The 13,996-nt window shown below is 47.7% G+C and overlaps 1 protein-coding gene across 4 annotated transcripts in view; it reads right to left on the bottom strand.

Moving 5' to 3' along the window:
- Positions 1-300: 300 nt before the first annotated feature.
- The window catches only part of VASH2 (vasohibin 2), a 41,507-nt gene continuing 27,811 nt past the window's right edge, over positions 301-13,996 (bottom strand). For 3 of the 4 annotated variants that reach the window (XM_043568588.1, XM_043568590.1, XM_043568587.1), the window contains one exon: positions 301-3,392. In XM_043568588.1, coding sequence (XP_043424523.1) covers positions 3,320-3,392 — 73 coding nt within the window. In that variant the 3' untranslated portion in view covers positions 301-3,319. The remainder of the gene's footprint in view (positions 3,393-13,996) is intronic. The other variant, XR_006295416.1, reaches the window with a different exon arrangement.

Here is a 13,996-nt window from a genome sequence, read left to right on the forward strand (position 1 = left end):
ACTACACTAGTGCATCTATGGCTGAAGGTTTTGTGGCAGGTGTGCTAAGCTGCATATGCTGGGCTGTTGCCCTTTCTAAACTATTTCATTACCCTGAGCCTGTATTACTTAGGGTGATGCTGAGATGTAAGTGAATTAAGATGTGGCAAAACAGAATAGTGTTTAATAAAGAGTCTGAAAATTGTGGAAGAAGACAGGGATGAGAGAGTGATAAACACGTTTGCCAGGACAAGTATGTAGTCAAAGGACAAGAAAAAAAATAAATCACACCATCTTACATTCTTGGAAGAAGAACAATCCTTCAGTTTCCAGGATGGTTTTATTAAAGTCCCATGCTGTGTATAAACATACAAGTGATGAGAAAAACGTTAACTTGAAACATGCACTTATCTGGCATTCTCTAAAATACCATTATACAAGTTTTCCTTTACTTAGAAAAATACCCACTAAAACAATCACAGTTTTCCTTAAAGATTTAAAAAAAATGTATTGGCCAGAACAAAGTCCAGGAGAATAAACAAGATTCTGAATTGTGTGTCAAAAAAACTGTACAAGGTTGTACATAAAACTATAGCTTACAAAAGCCTCGGGTATAGTAAGAATACAGAATTAAGATCTCCAAAGTTCTATTTACCAATATCTATTAATAAAATCCTTATGAAATAATTGACTTAGAAAAAGTGAAATGCTCATGATTTCAAAGTGTATAGAAAATACTAAATATCACTTTCTGAAATAAAGTGTACTCAAAACAGCACAACATGTAGTCTAAAATCAAGATTTCTGTCATCCATTTAAACTTTGCCATGTATCCCCATAATGGCTTGAGCACAAAACTTCTCTTGCATGAATAACTTTCAATACTAGATTCAAATCACCTCATAGATTTCCTTTTTTTGAATTATAGCCAGTCTTAAAATCCATTCTGGGGGGTAAATCATGTCATGGTTTTTGTTTTTTTTTTAACCTTAGTATCATTTTAATTAAATTATTGCACTAGAATTTAGGAGTTTGGTGCCTGTCTCAAATCTTTTAGACATTAACATAATTCCATAGGCAATGAAAATAGAATGAAAACTAAGAAGCATTTTAAATTAATTTTCCTGTTTCTGCCACGAACACTTGCTTTGGGGAAATGAATCTTAAAAGCAAGGAGTGGAAAAAAATCAGGTTACTAATTGAATCATCAAGACAGTTGGCAGTTTTAAGGCTTATACATCAGAATATTAGAAATGGTCTGTGTTCCTGTTCTTTTGCCCATTTTTGTGGGAAACAAGGCTCTGCATCTACTGACCTTTTCTATTTTGGATGGGACGGTACTTGAGCAACACTTGGAAAATCCTGTTCCAGGCTCTTAGAAAATCCTTATTCTAAGCTACTTACACTGCAGTGGTATAAATACTTATTGGAGATAAGATTTCACATTGATAAACATAAGATATGTAAATCTTGTTTTTCATACATAAAAGGAGCTAAGTCGAGATTGTTTTAGAAGAACGAATTGACTAATTCAAATGAGTTTGCCTTAAAGACGTATAAAGAAACCTCATTTTAAACTCTGATAATAGTATTCTTAAAGTGATCAAGTTCAGAATTTTTAACTTCTGTATTTTCACCTAATTGAGATGTATGCTTACTCGGTACTTTTCATGTAAAGGACATTAAATGTCCTTCTTTTTCAAGAAAATACTTTCCGTTGATGCCATCGAGTTTTAGCATGAAGCGAGCTCGTGCATACGTGGCCAAAGGACAAAGTCACCTTCGGTGGTTTTATTGGTCAAGAATCAAGCAGATTCTTACTTTTTTTACTCCCTTTCTGAAATCACCTTCAGTGAAAGAAAGCCAGAGAGGAAGCACTGAGACTAAAATAACACTTTCGTTGACTAGTAGACTTCACTTAAATACGCCCGTGGGCCTCACGAGTTGGCACGGCGGCTGAGAAAACACAGATGCCACAGAAGCATACTCCTGATATTGCCAACACAGATTTGGCTGTTAGAGTTCTTCTGTGTGGCCCGCAGCCGGAAGTTCCACTGTGACCACCATATGCAGGCCACATGCTCCTACTGCCCTTGATGGACTACATCAGGCTATGAGGTGTAACCCTGTACCTGAGAGACTTTTCCATTTTAAAAAAGGCTCTGCTTCTCTCATTCGCTGCATTTTCCAATTGCTAGTTCCTAAATGTCACGAAGTGGTACTTTAAAAAGCAAGGTACTGGAAAATGATCACATCGTGCCACGCTTGGTCTTAATATAAGACATCGGAACACGTCTCTAACAGCCGTGAGTCCTTCAGAATCAAGGTCTGACTCAGAGTTCAAAAATCAGATGGAACGTTGAAGAGAAAGGTTATCTGCTTCTCCAGGCTCTCTGCTGATCCACTGCGGGCCTCTGCCTTTCTGAGTGTGTGGCTGTCAGAGGTCGCTGCAGTATTGCTCACTTTGTGTCACGGCGCTATGACCTCTTGTGCTTTTTTTTTTTTTTTCTTTTTTGCTGGAGTTTGCAAAGTTTAAATGTCAGTGACAGAACATAGACTACCTCCTGCACGTGCTTTTTGTTTTGTTTTGAAAGAACAGAAACTGCTGTCCGTGAATGCTTTTAAGAAAGATTACGAAGCAGTTCCAACATCCTGAAAATAGTTTCCCGTACTGCCAGAAGAATTTCAGTGCTTTTTTTTTTTTTTTTAGTAAAACACTTGATACAATACCTTAAATCTCATTATGTGTGCACCAGGAAAAAATTCCAAACCTTGTGGAGATCCCCGTTGGAAATATCGGGGAAGCAATACAAATAGAATATAAAAAAAATGAAAACACCATTAAGTTTGCATATCTGATGTCAAGATGCTGAGGTAATATTGACTGCTTAAAAAAAAAAAATCCCACCAATCTTTGCCTCTGTTATTGCTGAAAAAAGACATTAATACTGACTGAGTTACCTTACCGTATCAAAAGTAGGAGGGAGGGTTCCATTAACATTTCCTACCGGTGAGGCATAATGTTCAAAAGCAAGTCAACAAAAACAGGTGAATGGGAAAACATAAAACTACAGTTTATGGTATTACCCTTTCTATCTGTAGTGAGGGAGTCAGTCCAACCGCAGTGGGCTTTCTTACTTCAGCCTTTCCATGGTTGCCCCTCCGTGAATTTTCTTTCAAAGTTCATTGTTGCCACCCACTCCGCTTCCACGTCCAAGTGAATCCGTAAAAATAAAATCCACAGGTTCTCCATAAATAGTAGCAGTTCCTCCTGAAGATGCTGGGGTAAAGTGCAGAGAGAAGCACCAGAGAAGCCCCCTTGTTGGCTGATACGGCTTGCCTAAATTCGGATTTGGTAGCCCACCTCATTCAGCGTGCTGAGGTCAGCCACCTTCTTCTCAGGCAGTGCAGGCCTAAGGGACCAAGAAAGGTGGTAGAGTGAGGGCACGGGAGAGGGAAAGGTCACCTAGACTCTGGGAACTCTGTTTCTGTCTCCTAACCCCTCTGGTGCTTGTCCCCTCCACCCCCACCCACCCCCCCACCAGCCTGAGTTCCCGGCTCAACCTCGTGTTCTCAGGTCCCACCTCTACGGGATCTAGGGAACGTTTTCACAGGCTTTTGACGTACAGTTCAAAAGCATTTTGGGGTTGCCAAATGAGTTTGTCCAACCTGAAGCCTGAATTCGGTCACACTCTAACTTCTGAAACCCAGTTATCCGTAAACCTGGCAAGGGTCTAAAAAGTTACATCTAATACGGTAGAACTAAAAACCTGAGCCAGATGCTCCTTGAATTCTTAGCTTCCTGGTGTTTGTGCCCCGGGGGAAGCCCAGCCACTAACTTCAAGACCGCTCAGGTGACAGATTCGCAGGGAGAGATTCTCTACCATCTTTGATAGAGGGTTACTGTTCAGGCCTGAATGCATCAAGTCGGGGCAAATCCTTTACAATTCATCTGAAAAAGCATGTCAGGTGTGGAAACTCATTCAGTGGCAAATCATCTCCTCTCTAAATACATTTTCTGAAGTACTAAGCATTTATGTGAAGTCATGTAAGAAAGTACTTCAAGCTGGTAAAGGAAAATCAGAAGGTGCATCATCTGTCTTCATTAAAGACATTTCCTCAATGATTTCCCAATATAAAACTATGCCTAAGGATTCGACGACTTAGCTCACAGTTTCCCCATTTCTCAGTGAGCCTCCTACCCTCTTGGATAAGAGAGAACTGAGATTAAAAACTAAGTTTAGGGGCGCCTGGGTGGCGCAGTCGGTTAAGCGTCCGACTTCAGCCAGGTCACGATCTCACGGTCCGTGAGTTCGAGCCCCGCGTCAGGCTCTGGGCTGACGGCTTGGAGCCTGGAGCCTGTTTCCGATTCTGTGTCTCCCTCTCTCTCTGCCCCTCCCCCGTTCATGCTCTGTCTCTCTCTGTCCCAAAAATAAATAAACGTTGAAAAAAAAATTAAAAAAAAAAAATAAAAACCAAGTTTAGCAAAACAAAAAAACAAAACAAAACAAAAACAACCAACTTTAGCATATTCAGTGTGGCTAGTGAGTCCTAATTCAAAAGTTTATAAGAAGACTGAAGACATTTTTACACTACACGTGAACCTTGTTTTAAGTGTTTGAAGAAAAGAGACCAAAATGAAAATATAATTGTTTAAAAGTTTCTTGCTTTATCCTTTGAAAGGCTTCCTAACAGCAAACGGTTTTCCCCTGGCATGAACGTGGTCCAACTCATTCAACGTTATCAGAGCCAGAAATGAACAGCTAGCTTCCATCTAGGGTGCTGCTTAAGGATAGGCTTCACATTTTGGCAACAAGTTCTACCCCCTATATATTCTCATCCTCTCTGTCTCTCCCTCTACCTCCATCTCCTCTCACTCTCTTCCTCTTCACCTCCCTCCCTTTCTGTCTTTTTTTCAGACATATCCCATGTCAACAGTCTACGAACATCCCTTCTGAAACCTGATTATTCAAAGTGGTCAAGAAACCTTCCCTGACTATGTGCCATTACTAAAGAACTTGTCAACTTGTCTCTGTGTTGCATGGGGCTGATTTCTCAGCATGATCATGTGTCCTGCTTTATGGATCAGGAATCATGCCTTTTGTTTCTTTGTGTCTCTGCTCATGGTGCCCAACGTACACAGATGATGCTGATAAATATGGCTGCCAGTGGACAGAAGTCTCAATGCTTCCTTACGTGTAGACCCCTGCTCACCGCATCAAGGAGCTCAAGGCTTCTGAGCTGCAGGGTGATGGTGTCCTCCAGCCATACGTGCCCTAGACATCAGCCATTCCCTATAAACAGAGCCACGGGCAGAGTAGCCCCCAGGGGCCACTGTCAGGACCATTCTTGAGTTGACACTTTTGCCTGAGGGAAAACTGACAAACTGACATTTATGTCTCTGCCCTAGCCCTCAGCCCGCTGACGTGGAGAGAACCAGGGCTCTTGCAGACAAGTCTGGCTCAGAGTCCATTTGTATCTCATTCATTTTTTCATACAGCCTGAAATAAAGTCTCTGTTTGGTTTCCTTGCCTGAGGTACGTCATCTTTTCAAACAGCTAATATGGGACTTTCTCCTTCAGAGAGACTCCCCATAAGTTGCATCCTCATGAGGCAAAGGTGCCTAGAAAGGCAAATCTACTTCTCCCCTCCTCAATGGTCTCCACTTTTAGGAAGTTGAGCAATCAAAACTTCACTTGCCAATGGAGAAGCCTGAAGTACCCCTATGCATTCCTTGCTTTACAAAAGCATTAAATGGAGGTCATTTCCTAGAGCAATCAAAATACAATTTCCACATTGTCTTTCCTGGTAGTAGAACTATGTAAGCATATATTCTTTATCCAAATATAAATTACATTTGTATTGAATGAGTTTTTGTTGTTTTTTTTTTTAACCTCACGTTTTTTTTTTTTTTAATTTTTTTTTCAACATTTTTATTTATTTTTGGGACAGAGAGAGACAGAGCATGAACGGGGGAGGGCAGAGAGAGAGGGAGACACAGAATCGGAAACAGGCTCCAGGCTCCGAGCCATCAGCCCTGAGCCCGACGCGGGGCTCGAACTCACGGACCGCGAGATCGTGACCTGGCCGAAGTCGGACGCTTGACCGACTGCGCCACCCAGGTGCCCCTAACCTCACGTTTTTAATCATCTCCGTGTGGCAGAGTCACATCCACTCACCCACATCCTCAACATCCACTCCACTCCTCCATTGTTCCTTGGCAAAACCCAGATTTTTCGCCGGGCACAGAGCCGCCTAGAATACAAACTACCTTTCCCAGGCCCCCTGAGGCCGGGCAAGGCGTTGGACTACGTTGCAGCCAATGAGACTAAAGTGGAGGTTACCAGACGCCTGTTCAGAGAACAACTGGCATGTGCCCTTCATCATTTTTTCTTTCTTTCTTGTGGAAGCGATGGCTGGAGCTCGGCCCTCACGGCAGCACAATAAAGAGGCAGAGCAGTAAGATGCCCCCACTACCTCTGCCGACCTTTTTTCACATCATGGCGAATCATGATTAAGTCACCCCAACCTCACCTGCCGCCAAATCTGAGCCTGACCGGTATCATTTCTTTCCCTCCATTAACTCACTAATACAACACCAGTCCAGACACGATGCTAGTCGAGTTGGCCTGAAGAAGGTTCACATGTGTAGTCAGAACACATGCCTAGAAAGTTCTCAAGCATTCCACTCCGGAGATGTGGCCACACCCTGCATGAAGTCCGGAGACTCACTTATAAGAGTCAGTCTTCTGGGGTGCCTGGGTGGCTCAGTCGGTTGAACATCCGACTCCAGCTCAGGTCATGATCTCACAGTCTGTGAGTTCGAGCCCCGTGTCAGGCTCTGTGCTGACAGCTCAGGGCCTGGAGCCTGCTTCAGATTCTGTCTCCCTCTCTCTTTGCCCCTCCCCTGCTCATGTTCTCTCTTGCGCTCTTTCTCTCTCTCTCGCTCGCTCAAAATAATAAATAAACATTAAGAAATCAAAAAAAAAAATTAGAGTCATTTTTCTTCCCTGGAGCCCTGCACACTGTGTAGGACCTAAGCCATAGTGGCTCTTTAGATCTCCCCTTGTCTGTTCCTTGTGTTTACCAAGAGAATCCCCACTCCAGGGTCCTTGAGCACCTCCCAGTGGGTTCACCCCACTGTCTGCACCTTTCCTGCCCATGCTTTCTTCCCGACCTGGCCTCCTTCTCAACACCGAGTCACATCTCTCCTTCTCGAAACTCCAATAAATGTGCTGACCCTCATGTGTGAGAATAGCGCTAGCAAGACAGGAGCCTAACCTGATTTCTCAGGTGTTGGAACAGATCTGCACTGACCTATGTCCTTTCCCTCAGTCCTGTGACCAACAGTGCCTGCTGGATTGGTCCACAGGGTCAAGGCGGTCTAGAAGACAACACACCCTAGCCGCTCCGCCCTGGAATGTGGGCTCGCCGGGGACCATGGCTCCAGGTAGCCACCGCTACGCCACCGCCTGGAAGCCATTTTTTGCCCACTCGCCTGACTTCCTCACCTTGGAGCCCATCAGCTCTGAGGAAACAATTTTCACCACATTTTTCAAAGTCTGTGTTCCTAAAACTTTACCCTTACCCTTGGTCCACTCCTGGCTCCCTTGAAACCAGATGTACTTTTTTTTTTTTGTTAAGATTTTATTTTTAAGTGATCTCCACACCAACGTGGGGCTCCAACTCACAACCCCGAAACCAAGAGCCACAGGTTCTACCAATGGAGCCAGCCAGGCACCCCCCAAAAACAGATGTACTTTAATTTGGGGGGAAGGGGGGTCTTTAGCCTCCTTTTTCTAAACTTTTCCTTAGCACCTCCACCAGTTCCCCACCCCACCCCCACCCCCATCTTCCAGGTGCTGAGAAATCACCATTATAAGTAGCTTTCATTTAGTTGGCACTAACTAGGCGCCAGGCATTGCTCTGAGGGGTTTACGGGGATTAACTAATTCTCACCATAACCCGATGGGGTTGATACAGGGGAAGAAAGCGAGACACCTCTGTGAAAGAATCCTGCAGGTTCGTAATCGTTATCCCTGCCTCGGAGACTGAACAAATCGACAGCAGGGATCAAGTAAATTCACCTAGGAATCCCCACTGTTGAATACCCTGTAGTTCTCAATAGACTCGGGTCAAGTTCTCACTAACGTGTAAATGGCTGATAGGGCTTCATTTATGTTACCTTTATGGTGGGATGTTTTGAACACAGTCCTAAGCCAGAAATTCAAGTCACCATAACAACATTCTTAGAATTCACATGTAGGAAGAATTTTTTTTTTTTTTTTTTTTTTTTTTTTTTTTCCTGTGCAAGAAGAGCTTTACCTTACCTCTAAAAGCCGCCTGGGGAACCTGCCTGCTTGGAAAGCGGAACGTGGTTCTGCAATGACAGAGAGCTTGAGGGCTTCCAAAAGAAAGGGACTAGATTGCTTCCGTCCTCTGTATCCCACTTCCCGACCATGTCCCCCTAGGCATCCAGAACCCAGGGGAGAACAAAAGGCTAATACTGGCAGAAAAGGAGTTCAACTGAGATCCCCAGTGAGCTGCCTCAAAGAGGAAACCCTTTTCTCTCACAGTGATACTGGCTGCAGTTGCCTGGCCTGGCGAAGGGCAGAAGTGCCTGTGGGGCCCAGCCAGAAATGCAGTTCCCTCCTGGCCAGCTCGTCTCAGGGCCAGAGCTTGCGCGTGGACAGACCTCTTCCGAGTGCTCCCCTGCACTATAGCTCCCCTGGCTATAATTAGAATTCTGCAAAGGGATATATTTTTAAGAAACACAAGCACCAGGATGATGATTCAGCCAGATCCGCCCTTGCCCAGAACCTCTCATCAGGTCCACGGCTATTATTTTAGACTGAACAACGTATTTCTCCAAACCCCTCCCCAGTCCAGACAAGGAAAAGATCTCAAAGACCTTCCCTTTTGAAGGGCTCTCAGCCCGCCTCCTGTTTTAGGGAAAACGGGGTAGAGGACTTCTCGTTTCCAGTACTACACGTTGTGCAAGGAAGAAGGGGGCACTTCCCTCAGCACACAAATGGATGGTCCCAGCCTCATCTGTTGTCATGGAAACGTACCCAGGGTGACCTAGAGTGACTGCTCGATGGCCTGGTCCCACGTGTGAACAGCAGAGGCCGTTCAGAAGGTAGGTAGGTTCTCTATGCTGGTTCCATAGAGAAGGTATTCCGTAGCACAGAAACCTTAGTCTGGCACATGGTGGAAATTCACATTCTGGTTTTCTGTTGAAAGTAAGCGCCACGCCTAACGCGGGGCTTGAACTGACAACCCTGAGGTCAAGAGTCGCATGCTGTACCAACTGAGCCAACCAGGTGCCCCCACGCTCTTCTGACGTGGCCCCACACTTTCAACGTGACCTCTCATCCCAGGTAGCTGGGCGTAGATATGGTACTTTGAGTTTTCCAGTTTGTCTCAATCTTACATGGTTTGTGATTCGCTCACTTAATCCAAATATATCTATAAAATGCTAGGAGTGTTCGCCACTGCTACCTAAACCTTGAGAGTCTGGGGAGAGTGAACCATCACGTCGAACCTCGAGTCTCTCACACCCTGAGGCGGCCTCGGTGCCCAGGAAGAGCTTGGCTAGATTGGATGTTGGTGGCAGTGAAGCCACAAGGAGGCTCAGAACCAGAAAGTTCATGGCAGCATGTCGGGGACTGAAGTGGGGACCTCACACCCCAGGGCCGTGTGTCTGTGTGAGACTGGGTTTAAGAGAAGAAGCAGGAAGTGGAAGGAAAGCCTACAGGATCCGTCCTGAACCCCCAGTCCCCTTTCTATAACTCTGTGTAAGGCCTGTGTCTGGGGCACCTCCTCTCCTCACTTTTCAACGCCCACCCCCTCTCTGCTTGGCAGTTGATGGGGGAGCAAAGGTCAGAGGGCCTGGGTGGCAGCCGGGAGAACAGGCTCCTGTAGCTTGCTTGCTACTTTCTCACCCACAGGATTTTCTTTTCTTTTCTTTTTTAAGTAGGCCTCAGGCCCAGCACGGAGCCCAACACAAAGCTTGAACTCATGACCCTGAGCTCAAGACGTGAGCTGAGATCAAGAGTCAGACACTTAACCGACTGAGCCACCCAGGCGCTCCAGCCCACAAGAATTCATTTATCAGCACTTTGTGCCAAGTGCCTCGTAGATCTTGGGTTACTAGGATGAATAGCTTTCTCTGGAGCCTAGGTCCATTCCCTTCCTTCTGAGGGAAATCTGCCTCTTGCTTCTGTTGTATGAGGATACTTCAGGGACACTATCCTTCTTTGTCCAGTTCAGGGCCGCCCGATTGGGACGCACAGGCCACCACTCTGTTCGTACTGCTTACTCCTGTCTCCCCAAGGTCAGAGCCCCTTAGTGGACTCTTAGTGGACATGCCACGTGTTCATCTACTCACCTTCCCACACAAACATGCCCATCAGGACCAGTTTAGCTGTATTCTCTGTGGACTCAGGATTCTAGAGAGGGTTCTACAGCAAGGGTGCAACTCTAACATTGGCTTCTCGGACCTCAGCGTTAACGGTGAGGAACAGATTAAACCAGGGATGGTGCTGGCCCGGCGTTTACTAGTTCAAGCAGAGACCCCAGACCCTCCTCTCTTGTCTACTCTGGCAGGAATCAGGTCAGGCCAGGCACCGATTTAGGACTTCTGACCTATCTGGGTAGGCCTCAGCTGGAGGGGCACTGGGAGGGCGGGACTGGTTCTTCCCCACCTGTCACCCTCATTCAAAGCCAGTCCCGCTCTTCATTCACACGCCCTACTTCCCAGGATGGCAGGCACCCTCTGGCAGCTGCAGGGCAGACAGCTGAAGTTGCTACGTAAGCAAACAGGCCTCAGCCTGAGAGACTGGGCCCAGAAGAGACTCTCCAGGATCTGCCCTTTCTTCCAAGTCCTCTCGGGGCGGGAGGCTCTGGCCAGAGACCCAGCGCCACAAGCCACTGTTTGCGATTCCCCTCCTTGATGCTCCGGAGAACCCGGCCAGGACCCCCGGTGCCATCTGACCTGCAGGAGGCTCCCTGCTCACTCGGCCTCAGGAGGTCTCTCCTGTCAAGACTCCCCATCCATCCCGGTTTCCCCAAGCATCCCCAGGGACCTTGGCCCCTATGAAATCCCAGGGGAGCTAAGCTGGGCAGTCCTCTGCGTTGAAACTACCTTGTCTGGGCTTCGAGAAGGAAACTCCACATCATCCAGAAGATCCTACTTCTCCTTCCACAGCCTTTCTACTCTTTGTGTGTGTGTGTGTGTGTGTGTGTGTGTGTGTTGGGGGGGGGCGTCCCCTCTAATTTCCATGCTAAGAAAGTTTTCTCCTTTCCACCTTTTGGGACATTTTCTCATTTGGAATCCAAAGAGAATGACTTCGTAGGCCTCATTCAGAGTATCTTCAATGCAATTAGAATCAAGGTGATTCTCTATGACTTCGTTATGACATCATGGCCTCACTTGAGCAACTGCCTGGAGGAACTGTTGTGATCCTTCAAGACAGAATGGGGCAGGAACTCCGTTGTGGAGCTTGGGGCCAGCAGTGAAAGGAGGGAGATCTTAAGATGGAGCTTAGTAACCTCTGTGAGCCTGAGGGTCTCCAGCAGGGGGAGCAAAGCCCGGGAGAGCCACAGACCGCCACAGAGACAGAGGACCAAGAAGGGAAACCAAAGGGGAAGACAAAGGGAGGAAAAGGACCATAAACAGCAAAAAAGAGCAGAGGAGGGATGGAGGAGGAAGAGGAGCCAGACAGCAGAGACAGAACAGAGATATTCTCACAGGTCCTCAGGGACTCTTGCCCCACTTGAGAAGAATGTTCCACGCGGTTGCTCCAACTGGAATGAGCTGCTTTCATGCTGACACAGGCAGCCCAGGCAGAAAACCACTGCCCACTCACCCCCTAAGCTCCCAGGTTCAGCCCATCGGCAGCAAGCCAAGAGCTGCGGACTGTCAGAGACAGAAGGGCCCCCCCCCCCCACCCCCGGGAGCGTTCGTGGTTCTCAGGAGGGCAACTGTTGGCATTTTAGGTGGAAAGCTTCTTAATGGAGGAGGATGAGCTTTGCAGGAAGGTTACCATCCCGGACCCCTGAGAATAATCACTGTGACAAGCAAAAACTTCCCTTCCCACCGCAGGTCTAACCCTTGTGCCCAACACGCCCCCCATCCCGAGGGTGTCTGGCTGCTGCTGAGAAGCACCATGGCGGCCCTCAGTGAAGAGCTGAAAGGGGAGGGAGGCCCAGCATGGGGAAGGAGTTTGTGGAAGTGCACAGCAGGCCTTTCAAACGTGGATCTCAACCTCTATCTCCCTGTCTCTTTTAGAACCAGAGGAGCCAACTTGATGGTTCTGTGCGGAAGGTTTGCTTTAAAAGCTCTTAGGGGTGCCGAGTGCGACAAAGGACTTGTGGGTGGAGGGGGGAGGGTCCCTGTCTCCCTCTCAAAACCTTGCCTGATCTGACACTAATGCAGTCTTCACCACTCGCCCTCCAACCCAGCTGACTCTTCTGTCAACCCCGCGGACACTGAACCTCCTTTCCAGAATGATTATTCAGACAACTGCAAAAATGGAGAGGAATGCAGGGCTGGAAGTAGCTCCAGCTGTAGGGATGAGGTCGTCAGGGATATAAAGCCACTAAAATTATCCCAGCACAGAAAGGGGCTGGGACCCCACAGCTGATGGGCCTCTTGCCTGTTATGGTAATATTCCACCATTTGGGCCCCTCCCAAGCTTCATATGGCACCCAACACATTTAGAAATGATTTGATGGCCTTACGTAATGCTAAAAAAATAACACAGTGACAGAGTCACAAACCCCTCCTAGTCCTGGCCATTCGACGGTAGGACGGCCAGAATTTGGCGGAGTTACTGGGTCACAACCAAATGCATCCCTTTTTCGTTTCCTCACCAAATCAAGATTACCTGGAGAAAAGCCTGCTTGGTGAAGGCCACAGGTAGAAGCTGAGAAGCTGCTCCTCTCCAGACACACCTCTAGGAACCAGGGTGCCCTGGGTTCTAGTCTGCAGCAATGGCGGAAGCTGGGATCTGGAGGGGGAGGGAGGGGCTGCCATCCCTCTTGTGCTCCCTGCCTCACGCAGCCCTTCATTCTACTTTCAACTCTTGCCTCTCTGTCCCCTCTCTTCCTACTTGGTAGCCCCTACCCAGCCCTGCAACTCAGAAAGCAGGGTTGAGGAGGAATTAGGGAAAGAATCTTCTCTCCTTGTGACACCTCAATCCACTTGAAACTTCAGCCAAGATGTCTGCCCTCTAGATTCCCCTCCTGACCTCCAAACTGGAACAAGAAGTGGCAAGGGCTTCCACTCCCAAGGATGGCCATCGTCTTCCTAGATCAGCTCATATAAAATGGTCCACAGGAACCCACAAGCCACCTGGCCTCTCTTGATGGTCAAACTCTTCCAAACCCCCCCCACCCCCCCGCCGCCGCCCCGGCTCTGGCTGTGAAAAAGAAAATGCCTGAAGCCTGACCCGCTGGGGAAAGTTGATGAAGGAAGACTCCTGGGAACCAGTGTTGTGCCCAGGAGAAAGGGCTGTGGGGGCAGGGTAAGGGTCTGGGGGTTCAGGGGCTGGTTGCAGCTACCCTCCACCATTTTGGAAAAGTTTATGCTTTCACTGAACCATGAGCCGTCCCCTCTGTGCTCCTGGGGCCTGTCTTGCTGAGGCTGGGATCAGTTTCGGGACATAGAGGGAAGAGAGAGGAACTGAATCCCCATCTTCCTGCAGGTCTTCCTTCCTGATCCCTCCAATGACTACCCCCCTCTCCCTAGTGACTTTCTCCCCCTCCCCAGGCCCGCTCCGTGCTTCCGGTGGACAGGAGGGGAGAGGACGAGTGGGACCCCAACACTACAAGGTGGCTTTACACTCACAACTGCGGCAGTCTGAGCGCCGTCCTCTGCAGGCGCAGGCAGGATCGCTTGCCTCGGCTGCGTGACAGAGTAGCCAGAGATTAGGTTACGGTCATGGCCTGGGGGTGACTGCAAACCAGTTTCTCTATCTGGCCGCTAGGAGGATGAACAGTCGGGCTCCTCCCA

This window comes from Prionailurus bengalensis, chromosome E4 (genome assembly GCF_016509475.1).
Source record: "Prionailurus bengalensis isolate Pbe53 chromosome E4, Fcat_Pben_1.1_paternal_pri, whole genome shotgun sequence".
Taxonomy (NCBI): Eukaryota; Metazoa; Chordata; class Mammalia; order Carnivora; family Felidae; genus Prionailurus; species Prionailurus bengalensis.